Source organism: Dicentrarchus labrax, unplaced genomic scaffold (genome assembly GCF_905237075.1).
Source record: "Dicentrarchus labrax unplaced genomic scaffold, dlabrax2021, whole genome shotgun sequence".
Classification (NCBI taxonomy): Eukaryota; Metazoa; Chordata; class Actinopteri; family Moronidae; genus Dicentrarchus; species Dicentrarchus labrax.
Genome location: NW_026136704.1, coordinates 699,474 through 720,936, shown reverse-complemented (window position 1 = coordinate 720,936; position 21,463 = coordinate 699,474). Strand labels below are relative to the sequence as shown.

At 42.8% G+C, this 21,463-nt stretch overlaps 1 protein-coding gene across 3 annotated transcripts in view; it reads left to right on the top strand.

The window, feature by feature from the left end:
- Positions 1-20,928, top strand: part of LOC127362825 (fibroblast growth factor 12) — a 44,074-nt gene extending 23,146 nt beyond the window's left edge. For 2 of the 3 annotated variants that reach the window (XM_051399076.1, XM_051399075.1), the window contains exons 2-5: positions 14,225-14,335; positions 14,944-15,047; positions 18,419-18,617; positions 19,503-20,928. In XM_051399076.1, coding sequence (XP_051255036.1) covers positions 14,225-14,335; positions 14,944-15,047; positions 18,419-18,617; positions 19,503-19,660 — 572 coding nt within the window. In that variant the 3' untranslated portion in view covers positions 19,661-20,928. Of the gene's footprint in view, positions 1-6,892; positions 7,908-14,224; positions 14,336-14,943; positions 15,048-18,418; positions 18,618-19,502 lie in introns of those variants that run through there. The other variant, XM_051399074.1, reaches the window with a different exon arrangement.
- The last annotated feature ends 535 nt before the right edge of the window (positions 20,929-21,463 follow it).

Genomic DNA, 21,463 nt, shown 5'->3' with positions numbered 1-21,463 from the left:
TACATTATATATAATACTGTACATTATATATAACAACTGTACATTATATATAATACTGTACATTATATATAATAACCGTACATTACATATAATAACTGTACATTATATATAATAACTGTACATTAATGTACAGTTATTATATATATAATGTACAGAGTCTTAAAGCTGCATTCTATGTATTGTCCAGCAGGGGGAGCTCCACTGATTGCAATATAAACTGATCCCATTCAGTCTAACAGAGAATGAGTTCAGTAAACAGTTTCCTGATGAGTTTCTGGTCTCAGTCTCTAGTTTCAGTCTTCTTCCATACAGCATGATGTTCATTTAGTAACTGATGGTCCCATTTAGAGTAAAACAGACCATAAAGCAGGGTAAGCTTTAGGGCGGGGCTACTTTGTGATTGACAGCTCATTCTCAGTGAGTCCGTCCAGCTCAACGCACCAAACTCAGACAATAAACAATAAATGAAATTTGTCCACTTTAATGAAGTTACTATGATCTGAAGGTAAAATGTGTGTTTCTGTCTCTGGAGTCTGGTGGACAGCGATTGCAGCCCTTTTCCACAAATATTTTATCATCTACGTCGGTGAATTCAGGATTTATTTTACGAAGAACAGAGTTTGTGATTGTTGGAAAGACATTTTATTTAGTTTGTGTCCAGTTACAAGTTTGTTTATCTGTAAAATCACTGAATGGAGTCTGGTGGACCGTCGTTGTGGTCGTTGTGAGATTCTGGTTCCAGACTGAAGTTCATCTGAAGTACCATCAGTACTCAGCGTGTGTGTGTGTGTGTGTGTGGTTTATTGGTCTCATGGTCGTTGAAGTGTCCTGCTGACATTGTCCTGCCCTCTGATGAGGCAGTTTGTCTATTGATCAGGAAACACACCTGGACACACACACACACACACACACACACACGCACACACACACACACTGGGTGTTAATGAGCTGTGAGATCGATGGAGGTGCTGCCACGGTGGATTTCCTGTCCTTCAGTCCGGACTCTCTGTGTGTTATTAATCAGCAGATATTCTGTGATCTCCTCCTGATGGCTTCAATGTTCCTGTCTCACCTGTATGTTGCTGTTAGCATTATAGCATCAGATTAGCAACGACCTTTTCTAACTTTAAAGTTCAGATCTCCCAGAATCCCCGTCGGGTGAAACGCAGCGACACAAAAACTACCTGATACCTGTATAATAACCTGATTATTGTGTTTATTGATGAGCGATAATCTGTGGAATTATTATGGAATTTAAACACAAACATCGATCGTAGAACACGTGACTGCAGGAAGTCAGAGAATCTGGTACATTTTCAAAATAAAACGCTGCGTACAGACCAAGTGTGAGCCTATCGTGATGTCACCCATTGATTTTTGAAGCGTTGAGTTGGGCGTTTTGGCCGCCGCCATGACGGAAAACGGAGGAAATCAATAAAGTCATGTCAATGACAGTACAAAGTATAAATTATACAGATTTAAGAAAACATGTTGAATTATTAAAAATACACTACAAAACAACTCCCACCTCCGGCGGAGCTTCTCCTACATTCCTGTGGAGGCGGGGGACATCGAACCAGAGTGGTTGGTGTTCAAAGCTTCTATTGCTGAAGGGGTGCCTCAAGGGGCGGTAACCCTCGAACACGGTGGCGGACACCGGTGGTCAGGGAAGCCGTCCAGCTGAAGAAGGAGGCCTTCCGGGATATGTTATCCCGGGGGACTCCTGAGGCAGTTGCAGGGTACCGACAGGCCCGAAGGACTGCAGCCGCAGCTGTGAGGGAAGCAAAACAGCGGGTGTGGGAGGAGTTCGGAGAAGTCATGGAGAAGGACTTTCAGACGGCACCCAGGCGTTTCTGGAAAACCGTCCGACACCTCAGAAGGGGGAAGCGGGGAAACATTCAAGCTGTGTACAGCGGGGATGGGACACTGCTGACCTCAACTGTGGAGGTAATTGGCCGGTGGAAGGAACACTTTGGGGAACTCCTAAGCCCGACTAGACCAACAAACCCACCCTCTGTGATAGAGGCAGGGCTGGAGTGTGATGGGGGATCTACATCAATTTCCCTGCGGGAGGTTACTGAGGTAGTCAAACAACTCCACAGTGGCAAAGCCCCGGGGATTGATGAGATTCATCCAGAAATGCTGAAGGCTCTGGGTGTTGAGGGGCTGTCTTGGTTGACACGCCTTTTCAACATTGCATGGAAGTCAGGGAACGCGCCGAAGGAGTGGTAGACTGGGGTGGTGGTTCCCCTATTTAAAAAGGGGGACCAGAGGGTGTGTGCAAACTACAGAGGCATCACACTACTCAGCCTCCCTGGGAAAGTTCACTCTCAGGTGCTGGAAAGGAGGGTCTGGACGATTGTCGAACTTCTGATTGAAGAAGAACAGTGCAGGTTTCGTCCTGGTCGTGGAACAACAGACCAACTCTTTACTCTTTCAGGTGTCCTGGAAGGGGCCTGGGAATATGCCCATCCGGTCTACATGTGCTTTGTGGAAGGCATATGACCGGGTTCCCCAGGATATCCTGTGGGAAGTGCTGCGGGAGTATGGGGTGAGGGGGCCACTTCTCAGGGCCATCCAAGCCCTGTATTTCCAAAGCGAGAGTTGTGTCCAGATTCTTGGTCGTAAGTCGGACTCGTTTCCAGTGGGTGTTGGCCTCCGCCAGGGCTGCGCTGTGTCACCAATCAAATGATGAGGATGCCTCCAGGGCGCCTCCCGAGGGAGGTGTTCTTGGCACGTCCAGCTGGGAGGAGGCCATGGGGCAGACCGAGGACCAGGTGGAGAGATTATATCTCAACACTGGCCTGGGAACGCCTCGGTATCCCCCAGTCAGAGTTGGCAGATGTGGCCAGGGAAAGGGAAGTTTTGGGTCCTCTGCTGAACTTGCTACCCTCGCGACCCGACCCCGGATAAGCGGATGAAGATGAATGAATGAATGAATGAACACTGAAAAAAATCAGTAAATTTACTGATTTTTCACGTTTATTTTAAATATTTTTCTGTATTTTTTAAATAAACAGAAATATTAATATAATTACGAGGTTTTACAAAAATAAATAACGTGAAAGATCTTTAACTGTAAATTATCCTACAACTACTTATTATTTAAAGAAATATTCTCACATTAAAAGATTAAAACACATTTTATTTCCATCTTTTACTTACAGTCAGGCTCCTGCAGCTTTAATAACTTCCTGTTTTGGACTCTTTGTTGAATCTGAAGCATTTTAAAATCCCAGTGAGACCTTAAAGCAGCACGCACTGACAGGAGGAGGATGAGAGTAAACGATGAAGATGTTTCTCCTCTTCGTCCTCCTCTCTGTCTCTGCTCTCGGTCCCAGTGTGCAGGTACGAGGACGCAAATAACACGTCAGTAATTAAAGGCGCTGACCTGGTTTTTTCTGCCGGGACTGTAGGCCTACATTCAGCGCCGCGGTGCGTTCACTGACACGGGCCCTCGTCAGTGATGGTAATCCTGTTTCAGTTTGGTTCCGTCTGTCAGTGGGAAGCGTGAAACCTGCCGGACGCGTCGGCCTCGGGCGCAGAAACAAAGTGATTGGACACGGAGGATTAACAGCATCAAAGAGTTCAGCTGAAAATATTTTCTCTCTAATTGCACAAAGTTTCTTCAGGTCACATCGGTTCAGTGAACGTTAATGACGGCGCTGACGTATTAGCATGTGGAAGCTAACATGTTAGTAAACAAGCTGCTAGCGTTCACATCTGATCGGGTATTAAAAGCAATATACAAACCTCATAAACAACAAACAGCCACTGTATCTAAATACTACATTATTATTCATGTGTTCATTAACATGAATAGTTAACTGTTAGACGCTGCTCTGCGGCTGATCAAACGCAGTAATGTTACTTAATAAAAGACAAACAGGACTGTATTCGCTCTCCACCAGACTCCAGAGACAAAAACGCTAATTTTTACCTCAGATATCATCGTAACATTGTAACTTCATTCAAAGACAGAAACAGAATAAAACTCATTAAAGCGTCTCTGTTAGTGTTTCCAACAATCACCAACTCTGGTTTGGTGGAAATAAATCCTTAATTCACCGACGTAGATGATAAAATATTTGTGAATAAGCTAACGTTGCGTCGGTTAAAGTGCTTCCACTGAAAGCTCCACGATGCTCTCGGTTCTGTCCGACAGTAACTGCTGGTGGTTCTGAAACAAACATATGAAGAAGAGTGGAGACGAGTCCAATTAGCGTTGAAGAGCTCGTTATACAATCCAGTTATCAGCTGTTGAGAGGATGAGTCACTGACAACAAATACAGGGTCATCATCATCATCATCATCATCATCATCACAGTGTTCTGGAGAGAAACAGCCGACTGATATTGTTCAGTTCAACAATTAAACTTTATACTAAAGCTCTTCTATGTAACATTAAACTGAAGCTAACAGCGCCACCAGTTCAGTGAACTGCATCCTGGGAGTCGGCCAACAGAGACAAACACTGAACGCTGTAAAATAACTGACGATCATATTTAGAATAACGTTTCTATCTGTAATGTTCCTATATTATATTTGGACCGTTAGCTCCATGCTAATAACTAACTGTTTACAAATCAGCCATCAGCCAACACCAGACCCACAATGCAACACCAAGATACAGCCAGCTGGACAACCCCAGCTTAGCTTAGCTACAGTTAGCTAACTGGATGCCCCTCCCTCACATCGCTCTTGGCTAGTAGGAAGCTATCGTTAGCTTTGTATTGTTAGCATCATTTATTGTTGGCTAAAATCAACACAGTTTGTCAGAATACAGAAGTTAGCATCATGGATCACGTTAGCTGGAGAAGCTAACGTTAGCTAACTAACTTATCCACTCAGATAGCATTTTGCTAGAGTTAATGTTAGCGAGAAAGGAAGCTAAAGTTAGCCAGTTAGTTGCAATCGAGAAACGCTGAATAACATTATCCAACAACGTAACCTGCAAACGACCAAGCAGCCAGAACAGCCGGGAGTCTGGATGAAGCTAAGCTAAGCTAACTGACAGTATTTTGCTACGTTGGTAATTTGTTCATGTTAGCAAGCAAGCTAACGTTATCCAGCTAACAGCACAATCAGACAATATGTTCCACTAGCTTAGCATTAATGTTAGCTTTGACTTTGGACTCTGTGTTGGACTCTGTGTTGTGGACTCTGTGTTGGACTCTGTGTTGGACTCTGTGTTGGACTCTGTGTGTTGTGACTCTGTGTTGGACTCTGTGTTGGGACTCTGTGTTGTGACTCTGTGTTGGTGGACTCTGTGTTGGACTCTGTGTTGTGGACTCTGTGTTGGACTCTGTGTTGTGGACTCTGTGTTGTGGACTCTGTGTTGGACTCTGTGTTGGACTCTGTGTTGTGGACTCTGTGTTGGACTCTGTGTTGGACTCTGTGTTGGACTCTGTGTTGGACTCTGTGTTGTGGACTCTGTGTTGGACTCTGTGTTGGACTCTGTGTTGTGGACTCTGTGTTGTGGACTCTGTGTTGGACTCTGTGTTGGACTCTGTGTTGTCTGTGTTGTGGACTCTGTGTTGTGGACTCTGTGTTACAGTTTATTAATAAAGTCAAATGAAACCTGCTGTGCACAGAACTGGGATCAGTTTTGTGGTCTCAGTTCCTCTCAGAGCGAGAGGACGCCGACTGCCTGTCTCACAGCGTTTCATCACTAACAGCTGATCTCAGAGCAGATCTCATGGTTATTCAACCCTGACAACATGTTCGTGAGGCTCCTCTGCTGCTGTGAAGATGCAGCGGGCATAAAGATGCTTTTATGTAACCCTGCAGTCACAGCAGTGTGCAGCGGCGCACTGAGAGGACCACGGTTTTATTTTAACACAGATTTAACATGGACCCTGGTGTGAGAAAGAGATCTGTATTTGTGCTGCTTTCTGATACTGTTGTACTTTAATGATACAACAACGATCCACAATATGGAAGGGCGATCAGACTACAGTCAGACTTTTTCTGCAACTTTAAGTTATAAACAGAAGAAATATATCATAATTACAGAATTAAAGCTGAGAATGTAAACTCAGGTTAGGGTGAAGAGTTCCTCTTTCATGGCCAAACGTGGATTTTATGGTCAACTTTAGAGTTTACTCACTAAATCTAAGATGAAATATTTAGTTAAAATAAAACGGGTGGAAATAGCAAAAACGGCTCAAAAACTGCATGTTAAATTGATCATGTTCGGTTTGGGGTATGACTCCAAGAGGCCTTTTTGTACGTCTGGTCATGATACACGTTCGTGCCAGTTTTCAGACATATTAGTGAACTGTGCCGCAGGGGCTGTTCTTTAGGGGGCGCTGTTGAGCTGTTTTGCCACATGTGAATTTACGCCACCGCCGAATGTTGTGTCGAGTTTCAGCCACCAAAAACGCCGGTTTTTTTTGCTCTTTGCTCCAATCACAGTTGAGCAAGCCTCTGTCGACTTCCTCCTTCCCTGCACTCAGATATGCTACATGCTAAGCTAATCCAGGTTTTAGAAGGCTATGAAGGCGATGTGGCGGATGATGAAGATGGCGGCTGCTTCCTCTGCGCCGACCGTTTGGCTTCAGGTGCATCAGCGCACCCGTGTGGACAGATCAGAGACCCGGATCTGGATTTGAAAGAAGCTCTTTCATGGATGCGGCTGTTTAATGGAGCTGAACGGGATCCAGAGTGGAAGGTAGAGTGGTCTGATGTGGGAGCAACACGAAACATCAGGCAGAATATTTTTAGGAGCTTCTTCTACACCTCCACCGCTTGTCTCTCCATCACTCTCTCTCCTCTCTCTGACTGCTCCTCTCTCTCCCTCCACTCTCTCTCTCTCAGCCTCTCATCACATTCAGCAGCTCTCAGCCTGCGAGGAAGAGGAGGAGGAAGAGGAGGAGGAGGAGGAGACGGATGAGGCAGGAGGAAACAGTGGAGCAGAACAGAGTCGCTGTGTGTAAAATCTGCTGCTGTATCGCCTCGTTTCGTCTCTCTGGGATTATTCTCAACTTCGTTTGTTGGACGTCGTTTCTTTCTTCAACTCTTTTCGATCGCTGCCGCCGATTCTCTGAAGACGTTTCTGAAAGTTGAAGACGGACGCGTGAACGGCGGCAGGCGATTCCTTCCGCTCCTCGATTTACAGACGCATCCTGCGGCCATGTGCTACCATCGGAGAGTCTGATACAGCCTGAGGTGAACATAAATTACCCAGCATGCCTTGTGGCTTTTGCATTTAAACGTGCTGCAGTTTTTTGTGTTGGAAGTCGTGGCCATTTAAATCGTCACCTTGAGACTCGCTGGAAGGTTCTTTACTCTGAGAACATTTATATAATTACTGAGAACGATGTCGATAACTGAAGCGTTTCTTCGTCCGTTTGATCGTCACGAAACCGACGAGAAGTTAGAAATTCATTCATTCGTCAGCTGAAGAAAATGTCTGAAACAGATGTTGAAGCGTTGTTGCCCCCTGCAGGATGTGACCTTATATGGCAAATTAAACAATAAACTGAAGAAGCGTTTCGTCTGTGATGTGACTCAAACACACGGGATGTAATTTTCTTATATTTGAATCTCTTAAAAGTTCGGAAATGTAAATATCTCCTCAGTCGGAAGAATCATGGAGCGACCTTCTAGCGGATTTTACCGTTCAGACATGTCACTGGATTTGGACTAAACAGCGAGCGTCCTTAGAGATTTTTTCCTCGGTGGCTCCGCCCACCTCTCGGGGGAGATGGCGGCGGCCATCGCCAGCTCCCTGATCCGACAAAGGCGTCAGGCCCGAGAGTCCAACAGCGAAAAGGTCGCCACCAACAAGAGACGCTCGAGTCCGACTAAAGACCCAAGGTCTCTGTGCGAGAGACACATCTTCAGCGTCTTCAGTAAAGTCCGCTTCTGCAGCGGAAAGAAAAGACCCGTACGACGGAAACCAGGTGGGTTCACAGCGACCTGCAGATTTCTTACCTGCCCGCATTACAACCTTAAAGCCACTGGAGGGCGCACTAGAGCGCGAGAGACCAAAACAACAACGGCTACAGCCTCGAAGATAAACACACTTCAAACTAGAAACAAAATAAAACTCACAAACTCCTGGTGCAGTAACATTTATTCATACTTTATTGTTTTTAATTTGATAAAAATTTGTGATATTTACGTTAGAGGTGCTGTACATGACTTTCTAGTTAGATGTCACAGTAGAGCGCTACAGCCCACCAGACTCTATTCGCAAAACTGGTCATTTAACCTCACAGATCATCATAAAACACATTTTTAGAAACATTATATCAGAACAACTCTAATTTATTTTAGAAAACTGCTGAATATCAGATCTGATCAAATGAATATCGGTTCCAAATATGTTATAAAAAACATATTGATGAGAAACTAAATAAATCTCACCAAAACTGTCTATTTCATTGCCACCAGACTCCAGAGACAAAACTGAATTTTTACCTTCAGATCATCGTAACTTCATTCAAAGTTGAAAGAAACAGAATAAAACTCATTAAACTGTCTTTATTACTGTTTCTAAAAATCACCAACTATATTGAAATGTTTTAAATCTCACAGATAACCTTTAAAGTTTATCTTTAGTGCAGTCGCTGTCTGAATGTTGAGTTTTCTGAAGGAGTCGAGCTTAAATCGTCTGTTGTTTGATAAATGCAAAATAAACTGAGCGGTTTTACATTTTTAATGTTTAAAGAAATACCCGGTGATGTAGTGATGATGTCAGCAGCTGGAGGTTGACCTAAGCTCAAGCAGAGTTTCCTCCTGAGGAGACACAGTGTGTCGGACCGCTGGACGTATTCCAACATTTACACATTCATGAGCTGCGTCTCTCATTAGCTGACTCCCCGCTGCTGCCGGCCGCTTCAACTTCCCTTGGCAAGAAAAACAAACAGCTTCTTAAAGGAACTATTACACAGCGCTACTGCTTGATCAGCGGCTCCACGCCGACTGCAGGCTTAAACTTCTCCAGCGAGGAGTTTGTAAGAACAGAGGAGGCTGTAGAGAGAGGAAAGTATCTGCTGAGTCACTGAGGGCAACGTCAGCACTTTGTCTTCTTCTGATGTTTTAGCATCAGAGAGCCCCCTGCTGATCACATCTGATCCATACGAGAAGATCTGACCACGCTGCTGCAAAAACAATCAAAAACTGAATCTTTTGAAGCATAAAACTGTAATTTCCAACTCCCTCTGGTGGCCTGAAAGGTGTACAGCGACTGACCTGAAAGCCCCAAAACCTCCTGAGGATGGGCCAACAGTGCTACAACTATTATCACATTATTATTATTAATATTAATTATTATTCATTTATTTTGCGTTTTCTTTTTATCTATTTATGTGCAACGTATATTAAATGCGCTGTATACGAGTTTCGGACCAGATGGTGCACTGGAGCACCAGAATAAGAGACCAAAACAAATGTGCAAGTGCTACGGTCCACCAGACTCCATTTACAAAAACACTAATTATACCTCCAAGTTCATGAAACACACTTCACACCATTTTACCTTCGGATCATCGTAACTTCGTTAAAGTGAACAGAAAAAGACTATTCAATTCAATTCAATTTTATTTGTATAGCGCCAATTCATAACAGAAGTTATCTCACTAAAACTCATTAAAACAGTCTCTGTTAGTGTTTCCAACAATCAACAACTCCGGTTAGGTGGAAATAAATCCTTAATTCACCAACGAAGTTGGGGGGCCTTAACGCAAGCTAACGTTAATCCTTGGGATCCGTCCACTAACAGTTGTTGTTGTTTGTTCCACTAACAGTTGTTGTTGTTTGTTCCACTAACAGTAGTTGTTGTTTGTTCCACTAACAGTAGTTGTTGTTTGTTCCACTAACAGTAGTTGTTTGTTCCACTAACAGTAGTTGTTGTTTGTTCCACTAACAGTAGTTGTTGTTGTTTGTTCCACTAACAGTAGTTGTTGTTGTTTGTTCCACTAACAGTAGTTGTTGTCTGTTCCACTGACAGTAGTTGTTGTTGTTGTCCACTAACAGTTGTTGTTATTTGTTCCACTAACAGTAGTTCCGCCACTGACAGACCAGTTTTTTTTTGTGTCTGACAGCATTATGGAAAGGATCCCTACAGAGATAGACCTTTAGTTTAACCACAAACAGCCGTAATATCACTATCACTCTCCACCAGACTCCAGAGACACAAACACTGATTTTACCTTCAGATCATCATAACTTCATTAAAGTCGACAGAAACAGAGTAAAACTCATTAAAAGCGTCTCTGTTAGTGTTTCCCATGATCCCACAGTACTTCACAATACAATAATATGTTAAATAAATAAAATCATTTTTTATATTAGATTATTTATTTTTGCTCTTTGCAGTTGGAATTTGATCAAATCAATAATAAAATAATCAATAATATTTCTGAATGCTGACTCTGACTCTGACAGGGCTGTCAGTTATTGATCAACCACACGATTAATACTGTTTATCAGCTGCTGTTTATGTGATCCATCAACATATTTCACTCTGAATAAGACAAATACATTTAAAGGCCAATGTTTTCTTTCTCTGATCAAACTTTATTGATTGAAACATTAAATGTACATTTATTAAAAAGTAAAACTGGAAACTACGATCAAAGTTAATTTATGAACGTTTTAAACATTAAATTGTGTATATGAAGGAAAGAGTTACATTAATAACTATAAAATATAGAAATAAATATAAAATGTGATCAGTAATCAATAAACAGATATAAAGGTGATTCAGGTTCCACTTTATAAAAGTTCTCTGTTGTCTGAAGGCCACAGGAGCTGTTTGAAGGTGTAATTTTAGTTCTGCTGAGATTGAAATGTGATTCTGGTTCTGAGGCTCAGTTTCGCTTCAGGAAGCAGCAGCATGTGACGAGGTGTTTTATCTCCTTCAGGCTCACAGCTCCTCCTCAAACTGTCTCACACACTTTAAATATAACTCCCAACATCAGCATCTGTCGAACGGCAGCGACCTCCAAAACACCACCAGACTGTCCTCTGATCAGCCAATGATCAAAGTACGAGGTTAATAATGGATCAATTAACTGGAAGGTGTCAATAAAAGGGAGGTTTAGAGGTTGGAAATGCTGCGAATGAACATTAGAACTGAAACAGTGGATGGTAGAGCTAACAGACTGAGGCTAAAGCTAACAGGTCTCTGGCTATGGCTACAACACTAGCTTGTAGCTGCTGTGTCTCAGCGGGTCGTCCACTGATCAGATGGTTGTTGGTTCGATCCCCGGCTCCTCCCGCTGCATGTTGAAGTGTCCTTGAGCAAAATACTGAACCCCAAACTGCCCCTGATGCATCGCTGTAATATACAATGTATATATATAATGTAAATACAGTCGTTAGCTTAGCTTCAAACAGAAACTTTCACAAACAGTGTGAATGTGCTTCTAGTGACTGTAACAGCTGCTCATGCTGGTTAGCTCTGTTAGCTGAGGTTAGCTCTGTTAGCTGTGGTTAGCTCTGTTAGCTGTGGTTAGCTCTGTTAGCTGAGGTTAGCTCTGTTAGCTGAGGTTAGCTCTGTTAGCTGAAGTTAGCTCTGTTAGCTGAAGTTAGCTCTGTTAGCTGAGGTTAGCTCTGTTAGCTGAAGTTAGCTCTGTTAGCTGTGGTTAGCTCTGTTAGCTGTGGTTAGCTCTGTTAGCTGAGGTTAGCCGTCGAGGCTCCGCCCACTACAGTGCAGGTCTGTGAGGGGGCGGAGCTAGCAGGAGTGTGTGTGTGTGTGTGTGTAAGTAGCACAGCTCCTGCTCCACATCGCTCTCTCTCTGTGTTTTGGTCTATTTCTGATGATGAGTGCTTCTGGCCCACATTGTCATCTGGAGCATCCCTCCATCTCCACAGCCAGCCGCCATCTTTGTTTACTCTGAACAACAAACACACGACTCTTCCTCCGAGCGTCCGTCTGCAGGTCAACAGCTCGTGTTTACAAAGTCAGAGTTTATCTCAGTTTACTTTCTCTAATCTCATTTCATCCCTTATGTTTAATAAGATTATCCATCAGTGCTGTTCATCTGGACACTCACAGTAAACATACAGTAAACACACAGTAAACATATAGTAAACACACAGTAAACATATAGTAAACATACAGTAAACATATAGTAAACACACAGTAAACATAATAAACATATAGTAAACATATAGTAAACACACAGTAGTAAACATAAGTAAACATACAGTAAACACAACAGTAAACATATAGTAAACATATAGTAAACACACAGTAAACATACAGTAAACACACAGTAAACATATAGTAAACATATAAACAAAACAACAGTAAACATACAGTAAACACACAGTAAACATACAGTAAACACACAGTAAACACACAGTAAACATATAGTAAACACACAGTAAACACACAGTAAACATACAGTAAACACACAGTAAACATATAGTAAACACACAGTAAACATATAGTAAACACACAGTAAACATATAGTAAACATACAGTAAACATACAGTAAACATACAGTAAACACACAGTAAACATATAGTAAACATACAGTAAACATATAGTAAACGTATAGTAAACATATAGTAAACACACAGTAAACATATAGTAAACACACAGTAAACATATAGTAAACATACAGTAAACATACAGTAAACACACAGTAAACATATAGTAAACATACAGTAAACATATAGTAAACATATAGTAAACACACAGTAAACACAAACATACAAAACATAGTAAACAACAGTAAACATATAGTAAACATACAGTAAACATACAGTAAACATACTGTAAACATATAGTAAACATATAGTAAACACTGTAAACATACAGTAAACATATAGTAAACATACAGTAAACATACAGTAAACATATAGTAAACATACAGTAAACATATAGTAAACACACAGTAAACATACAGTAAACATACAGTAAACATATAGTTAACATACAGTAAACACACAGTAAACATACAGTAAACATACAGTAAACATATAGTAAACATATAGTAAACACACAGTAAACATATAGTAAACACAAAGTAAACATAAAGTAAACACACAGTAAACATATAGTAAACATAAAGTAAACATAAAGTAAACACACAGTAAACATATAGTAAACATATAGTAAACACACAGTAAACACACAGTAAACATAAAGTAAACACACAGTAAACATATAGTAAACATACAGTAAACACACAGTAAACATATAGTAAACACAAAGTAAACATACAGTAAACATATAGTAAACACACAGTAAACATACAGTAAACATAAAGTAAACACACAGTAAACATATAGTAAACACAAAGTAAACATACAGTAAACATATAGTAAACACACAGTAAACACACAGTAAACATACAGTAAACATACAGTAAACACACAGTAAACATATTGTAAACACACAGTAAACACACAGTAAACATACAGTGAACATACAGAGAACATACAGTAAACACACAGTAAACATATAGTAAACACATAGTAAACATACAGTAAACATACAGTAAACACACAGTAAACACACAGTCAACACACAGTAAACATACAGTGAACATACAGTAAACACACAGTAAACACACAGTAAACATACAGTAAACATACAGTAAACATACAGTAAACACACAGTAAACATACAGTGAACATACAGAGAACATACAGTAAACACACAGTAAACACACAGTAAACATACAGTGAACATACAGTAAACATACAGTGAACATACAGTGAACATACAGTAAACACACAGTAAACATACAGTAAACACACAGTAAACATACAGTGACATACAGAGAACATACAGTACACGTACAGTGAACATACAGAGAACATACAGTGAATGTACAGTGAACATACAGAGAACATACAGAGGACATACAGTAAACATACAGAGAACATACAGTGAACATACAGTAAACATACAGAGAACATACAGTGAACATACAGTAAACATACAGAGAACATACAGAAAACATACAGTGAACATACAGTAAACATACAGTAAACACACAGTCAACATACAGTGAACATACAGAGAACATACAGTGAACATACAGTGAACATACAGAGAACATACAGAATATATATATATATATATATATATATATATATATATATAATATATATATATATTATACGTGCAGTGAGTCTCAGACTGCAGCTGAACAGGAATCAGAATAATAAATAATAAAGTGAGTTTAGAGTGAACCTTATATCTGTGTGTGTGTGTGTGTGTGTGTGTGTGTGTGTGTGTGTGTGTGTGTTACAGAGCCACAGCTGAAGGGCATCGTGACGCGTCTGTTCAGTGAGCAGGGTTTCTTCCTGCAGATGCAGCCTGATGGAGCCATCAGTGGGAACAAAGACGAGAACAGTGACTACAGTGAGTCTGCAGCACACACACACACACACACACACACACACACACACACACACACACACACACACACCTGGACACAACTGGACTCACACTGATTCCACACTGCTGCTTTAAATCATCTGGTTTGGAAAAAGAGGACAAGAAGAAGAAGAGGAGGAGATGTTTTGGATTCCCCTTTCTGTCTGTCTCTCTCTCTCTCTTTCTGTCTCTCTTTCTGTCTCTCTCTCTCTGTCTCTCTCTCTCTCTCTCTCTCTTCTGTCTCTCTCTCTCTCTCTCTCTCTCTTCTGTCTCTCTCTTTCTGTCTCTCTCTCTCTCTCTCTCTCTCTCTCTCTCTCTCTCTCTCTCTGAGTTAAATAAAGGAGGATTAACAGCCATCGCCACAGGCCTCTTCCTCCTCCACCTCCTCATCCTCACCCACACTGCAGCTCCCCGAGGATTAAATCACCTCTCATCACTCCATCCCTCCTCCTCCTCCTCTTCCTCCTCCTCCTCCTCTTCCTCTCTTTCATTCTCTCAGTTTAACCACCGACAGCTTCAGAGATCAGTTACTGTTACACATCTGACTGTCTCTCTCTCTCTCTCTCTGTCTGTCTGACTGTCTCTCTCTCCAGCTCTGTTCAATCTGATCCCAGTGGGTTTGAGGGTTGTGGCGATCCAGGGAGTGAAGGCTGGACTGTACGTGGGCATGAACGCTGAGGGATTCCTCTACACATCAGTAAGACCGTCTGTCTGTCTGTCTGTCTGTCTGTCTGTCCGTCTGTCTGTCCGTCTGTCTATTTTGTGTATTTGTTATTGTTTGCGATATAAAGTCAGAATCAGTGTTTCAGGTTAATCAATTAGCACTTTCTCTGCGGCTTCCGTTATGGAACGTATGGTTCCCCTCTTAACAGCTCCGGTCACTCCTAGCCCTGACAGAGCTTTGCAGGTTGAACGCCCAGCGAACCCCCGGCAGCTCACCTCGATAGGTCCGCAGTGAGCCCGCCAGCCCCGGCTGCACTCCTCCACCAGGTCTTGGTATTTCGCCTGCTTCCTCTCGTGTGCCTCCTCCATGTTCTCCTCCCATGGCACAGTCAGCTCCCACATGATCACCTGCTTGGTAGCATCTGAGTAGATGATCAAGTCAGTCTTGTCTGGGCGATGTGTTCAGGGACCTTTAGTTGTTTTCCCAGGTCCACTCTCAGCTGCCAATCTGGGGCTGTGGTCACGAGTGGGGCTTCTCTCCAGCCTTCAGGAAAGGGATGTTTTTCTTCCTGGGGCAGTGTCTGCTGTGGTGACACTCTGCACTGCTTGAGCACCTGGTCGTGGCGCCAGTGATAGCAGCCATCGGCCAGAGCTTTGGGTCAGCTGCTGAGGAGGTGCTGAAGCGATCCTCTACCAGCACACTGGGGGCAGGAAGGTGTCTCAATCTTGCCCCAGGTGTGAAGGTTTGCTGGGCTTGGCAAGGTGTCGTAGACGGTTTGGACCAGAAAGCTGATAGCTGTTAGCCCGCCATGAGATCTTCCGCTGCAGCGTCTTCTCCCACCTTGTCCAGGCTCCCTGCTGACTCAGTCCCACCATCTTGCTGGCTCTTATCTCCTCTACACCTGCTCACACTTCCTCCTGGAGGAGATGTTGACGCTCCTTCCCTTTAGCTCTGTCCACCTGGCTGCCTGGAAAGTAGCCCAGACCTGATCGCCCTCTTGCCACCGTCCCAACAAGGGCCTTCTGCCTTGGCCGCGCCTCTGCTGCCTGTAGATCTCTGGCAGCACTCCACTTCCTGCCTGCGGACTTCGATGCCAGCTGTTGCCACCTTGGGGTCCCTGGAGTCCCTCTACTGCATGACCTCTCTTGTCCGTGTCACCACAAACTCTTCTGAGAGGCTGCTGAAGGGGAGGTGTAGGGCGTTGTTGGACCCGTACAGGGCAGCACTAGGCTCCTCGGCAAGCTGAGCCATCTTCGCAAGTAACTGCTGATCTTCTTCCCCAGAGCTTCCACAGTTGACACTGGGACATCATACAGTAGCAGCGGCCACAGAACCCTGGGAAGAATGGCATGCTGGTAGATCCAAGCCTTGAAACGACCAGGCAACCCAAATCTGTCAACCTTGGTGAGCCAGGCTCCGAGGTTACCACAGGTTTTGTGGATGGCAGCTGTGTCCTTCAAGCTGCAGTCAAAGAGCTTCCCCAAGCTCTTCTGACAGTGTTGGAATGATGGACTCTGAGATCTTGAACACTTCTTCAGGACTCCTCCTAGTCTCACAATGAACTGGTCCTGTGTGCTGTGTGCCTGTTGTCTACTTGTCCAAGATGTCATCCTTTTGCTACTGTACTAGTTAGCTGGCATTTTGCTAACAATAGCTTGCAGATGTAACTAGCTGTCTACAACTGATGTAGATTGGCTAGCTAGTTAGCCACTTAGCTAGTGTTAGCGCTCTGTAGAGAAACACTAACAGGCTAACTGATTGACGCAGATTAGCTAATGAGTTAGCTGGTGTAAAATCAGTGTATTTTAAGGTTATATAGTTCCACTTATATGATTCATTATTCAAATATTTATTTTTAAACTGCAGTTTGTCCTGCTCAAGGGCACGCAGGCAGTGAACCTCCTCGTAATGTGACTGAAAATATCCGAGCTCAGGATTCAGTTACTCAGCAGGCGTCTCATGTTTTACCAGAGAGATTTTAAGACGCTGATATGTGACATTACTGCGGAACAAAAAGCTCCGTTTGAAGAACGGATAGAAACTAATAATAAATATTGATATGAGATCAGCCTGCAGAGTGCAGCTCGCCTCGCTGAGTCCGTCCAACATCTATAATTCATGTCCGCTCTTTCTATTAAACTTTAAAATGCAACTCTTCTCTCGCTGTGTGTTCACATCCGACGGGATGGAGTGATGGAGGAAGAGATGATACAGTAGAAGAGCGAGCATCATCCTGGGCGTCGGCCAACAGACACTGAACGCTGTAAAATAACTGACAGTCATATTTAGAATAACGTTTCTATCTGCAAAGTTCCTATATTTTATTTGGATCGTTAGCTCCATGCTAATAACTAGCTCGCCGTTTACAAATCAGCCATCAGCCAACACCACGAAGCAACCGACGCCAGACCCACAATGCAACACCAGACCCACAATGCAACACCAAGATACAGCCGGACAACACCAGTTAGCTTAGCGAACGATTAATAAAAACCCTGATTACAACACAACTTTAAAATACATAAACATTGTAAACAATCAGCAGCTGGACGCCAAAACATTCAGTAAAATAACAGAAAATAACTAAAATACAGTTTTTAACTTTTATTTGACATAAAATCTTTTTAATGTTTGATTAAAGATATTTACAGTGTAAACAATGATCTATAAATCCAGGTGAACTCTGCTATAATACAATAATCAGACTTACATTTACAGCAGAGTGCTGTTATTATTGGATTGTTATTATTTTAATGTGAATGTTAAAAGTTCTAGAACTGTAATAAAAGTCATTATCTGTGAGATTACAGTAATTATTGCTGTTTACACTGATAACAACTGTATTTGGACAGTTTACCTTATACACTGATAAACAACATTTATTCTACTTATTTTAAAGATATGTGACAGATTGTTTTACAGTGAAGGCTCTAACTGGATATTTTCAGCTACAAACTCAGAGGTTGTTATTTCAGTGAGAGCTGAACAGAGTTGTGCATTGTGTGGGTTTGTTCTGCTCTGATTGGCTCCCTGACCACCTGTTATATCCAGAGGGCACACACACACACACACACACACACACACACACACACACCTGTTATACCTGGAGGGAGCTGCTAAATTTACCTGAACGCGTCCCAGTAGAGTCGGGTTTGGCCTTAAAGGTCCATATTTAACATGGTGGATCCGGTTTGTACCAACGTGGAACAGTGAGACAGAATGACACTGCACTACGTTACCCACAATGCATTTGTCTTGCTGGCTCACGCTGTCTTTGTGTGTTTTTCTTATGAACTATATGTTTGTGTGTTTATCACTGTTATACTATTATGATCAATAACTGACTGATTATAACTGTATAAATAATAATAATGTGTGTGTGTGTGTGTGTGTGTGTGTGTCAGGATGTGTTCACAGCAGAGTGTAAGTTTAAGGAGTCGGTGTTTGAGAACTACTACGTCATCTACTCGTCCACACTGTACCGGCAGCACGAGTCGGGCCGGGCCTGGTTCCTGGGCCTCAACAAGGACGGAGTCATCATGAAGGGCAACCGCGTGAAGAAAACCAAACCCTGCTCACACTTCGTCCCCAGACCCATCGAAGGTGAGACGCACACACACACCTGAGGGACTAATTTATAAAGATACAGTGTATACTGATCAATAATCTATAAAGATACAGTGTATACTGATCAATAATCTATAAAGATACAGCGTATTCTGATCAATAATCTATAAAGATACAGTGTATACTGATCAATAATCTATAAAGATACAGTGTATACTGATCAATAATCTATAAAGATACAGTGTATACTGATCAATAATCTATAAAGATACAGTGTATACTGATCAATATCATTCTCATTTTTTTAGCAAGTTCCTGCAAATGTTTCACAATAAAAGCCTTGTTTAAAAGGGTTTCCGGAGGGCTTTTAATTTAATTGAACTAAACACAGGTGATATTTTATGAATGAATGAATCTTTATATATATAATATATTATAACTAATGAATCACATAAAGGTCAGAGGAGGTCAGAGGTCAGAGGTCGCCCTGCAGGAGCTTCCTTTGGCTCTGAGGACGAGGTGAAGCTCTAATATCACTGATGAAGGTTTAACAGGAAACATGAAGCTCCGTCTCTGCTTTCAGCCTCCCCCTCCTCCCCCCTCCTCCTCCTCCCCCTCCTCCCCTCTCCTCCTCCTCCTCCTCCCCCATCTTCTTTAAAATATCGTCAACATCTCCTCCTCCTCCTCCCTCCTCCTCCTCCTCCTCCTCCTCCTCCTCCTCTTCCTCTTCCTCCTCCTCTCCAGCTACCAGTCCACACTCCATATTGGGGTCTGTGGGACTTGAACCGACGACCCTGCACACTGAGCTACTGCCGCCCCAGACGTTAGCGTTCATAGCGATCGGATAAATTAAAATATTGATCGTTTGTTGTTCATAACGTGTTTCTCCCCCCCCCCCCCCCCCCCCCCCCCCCCCTGCAGTCTGCATGTACAAGGAGCCGTCGCTGCACGAGCTCGAGGAGAAGATGCTGAAGTCCTCGCGGAGCCCGACGCTGAACAGCGGCGAGCGGGCGAGGAGCCGGGAGCGCCACCAGGAGGAGCAGCAGCAGGCGGACTGCACAGAGCAGGAGGGATCATAGCCTGCAGCGCCCCCCGCAGGCGAGGAGGAGGAGGAGGAGGCGAACTCCCATTTTAACACTCCCTCTGTTCAGCAACCACACCGACGACGACGACGACAACAACAACAACAACAACAACAACGAGCGCCACGGCGACGGCGACGAAAACAAAGAAAAAAAAAGAAGCTAAAAAAAAAAAAAAAAATAAATGGGGGTTTCTTCTTCTTGTGTTTTAAATCCAACGGGGGAGGGCGAGGGGGAGGGGCTTGTGTGATGTCAGGACGTTGACGATGATGATTTACATTTTATGCAAACAGCCCCGATGACACGGCGCCCGGAGGCTAGCACACCTACTCTTCATCGCTACATCGCAGTCGTCATCACTCCTGTCGCGACGATGACGAGCGAGAACGCCGAAGCTTTAAAGCCATGTAGAAACTTCACTTCCTGTCATTTCTTTAACCAATCAGAAGAACACACCGCGCTTCTTCTTCTTCTTCTCCGTGTTGTTCCGTCCAATCAGAAAGAAGAGTTGTTTCTGTTCCTCAGCTGCCACTTCCTGTTTGTGTTTGTTTGTTTGTTTGTTTGTTTGTTTGCGTTCCGACCGGAGGAGGTTCGGGAGGTTTGTGAGTTGAATCCTTCACTTTCCTGCGTTCTTTGAATGCACCGTCAGTTTATGATGACCCTTCCTAAGCCCCGCCCCTTTTTGCTCTGTGCTCCATTAACAGCAACTATGCTAAGCTAGGCTAATCTATGTTGAAGATAGTTAATAAATAAAATATAAATATAAATAAATAGACACATATTAGGTTAGCTCATGTTAGCAAAATGCTAGCTCATGTAAATTAGCTTGCTGGTTAGCTAGCATTTTGCTCTGTAGCAAGTTAGCTTGCTATGCTAGCTAACTAATCTACAGCAATCGTAAGCTAGCTAGTTCAGGTGAAGGCTAATGTTAGCAAAACGCTACCTAATGAACAATTCGCTAGCGTTTTGCTAACATTAGCTTTCAGATGCTAGCTAGCTAGCTAACGATTAATGTAGATTAAATAGCTACAGAGCTAAATGCTAGCTAGCTAACTAGCTAACCTACGTAAATCATTAGCTAGTTATTTAGTGTTTCGCTAACATTAGCTAACTTAAGATTTGTTTATATTTTTAATATTTATTATTTATTAATCTTTAAAATGTGGTTGTCAACATAAATTAGCTTAGCTTAGCATATCTAAGCACAGGAAAGGAGGAAGTGGGAGGGGCTTAGCTACGGTCAATATTGTTACACAAACAAATTATTAAGTTTAAATAAAACCCGAACAAACAAACTGCAGCAATGTGAAGTACGACGGCACTCAAACGCAACACAGCCCTCCTCCTGTCTCTGTCTCGTGCTGCGTTCAGGGTCTGATCGGGTGAAACGAAACGTTGCTGGCAGAAATATTGCATGATGTATTCCCCCCCGGCAGTTCGGGGGGGTCTGAATGTTGAATTATGGAGACACTAACAGCTGATCTCTGATCCGGTTCTGGACTGATCCGGTTCTGGACTGATCCGGTTCTGGACTGATCCGGTTCTGGTTCTGGACTGAAACTCACACGTTGTCTTTCTTTGAACACGATTGTTTGTTTTGTCTCTTTAAGAAACTTCGGGCCAATCGGGTGAAAGAGGCGGGGTTTCTGTTTGGATTAAGGCTCCGCCCCCAATCAATATTAGCTCTGTGATTGGTTCTGATTATTGATGATTGAATGGATTGATTGATCAGCTTTGGGCACCAGTGGCATGTCATCAAAGTTTATGATTATTGATTATTAGTTGAGACTAACAGACAGT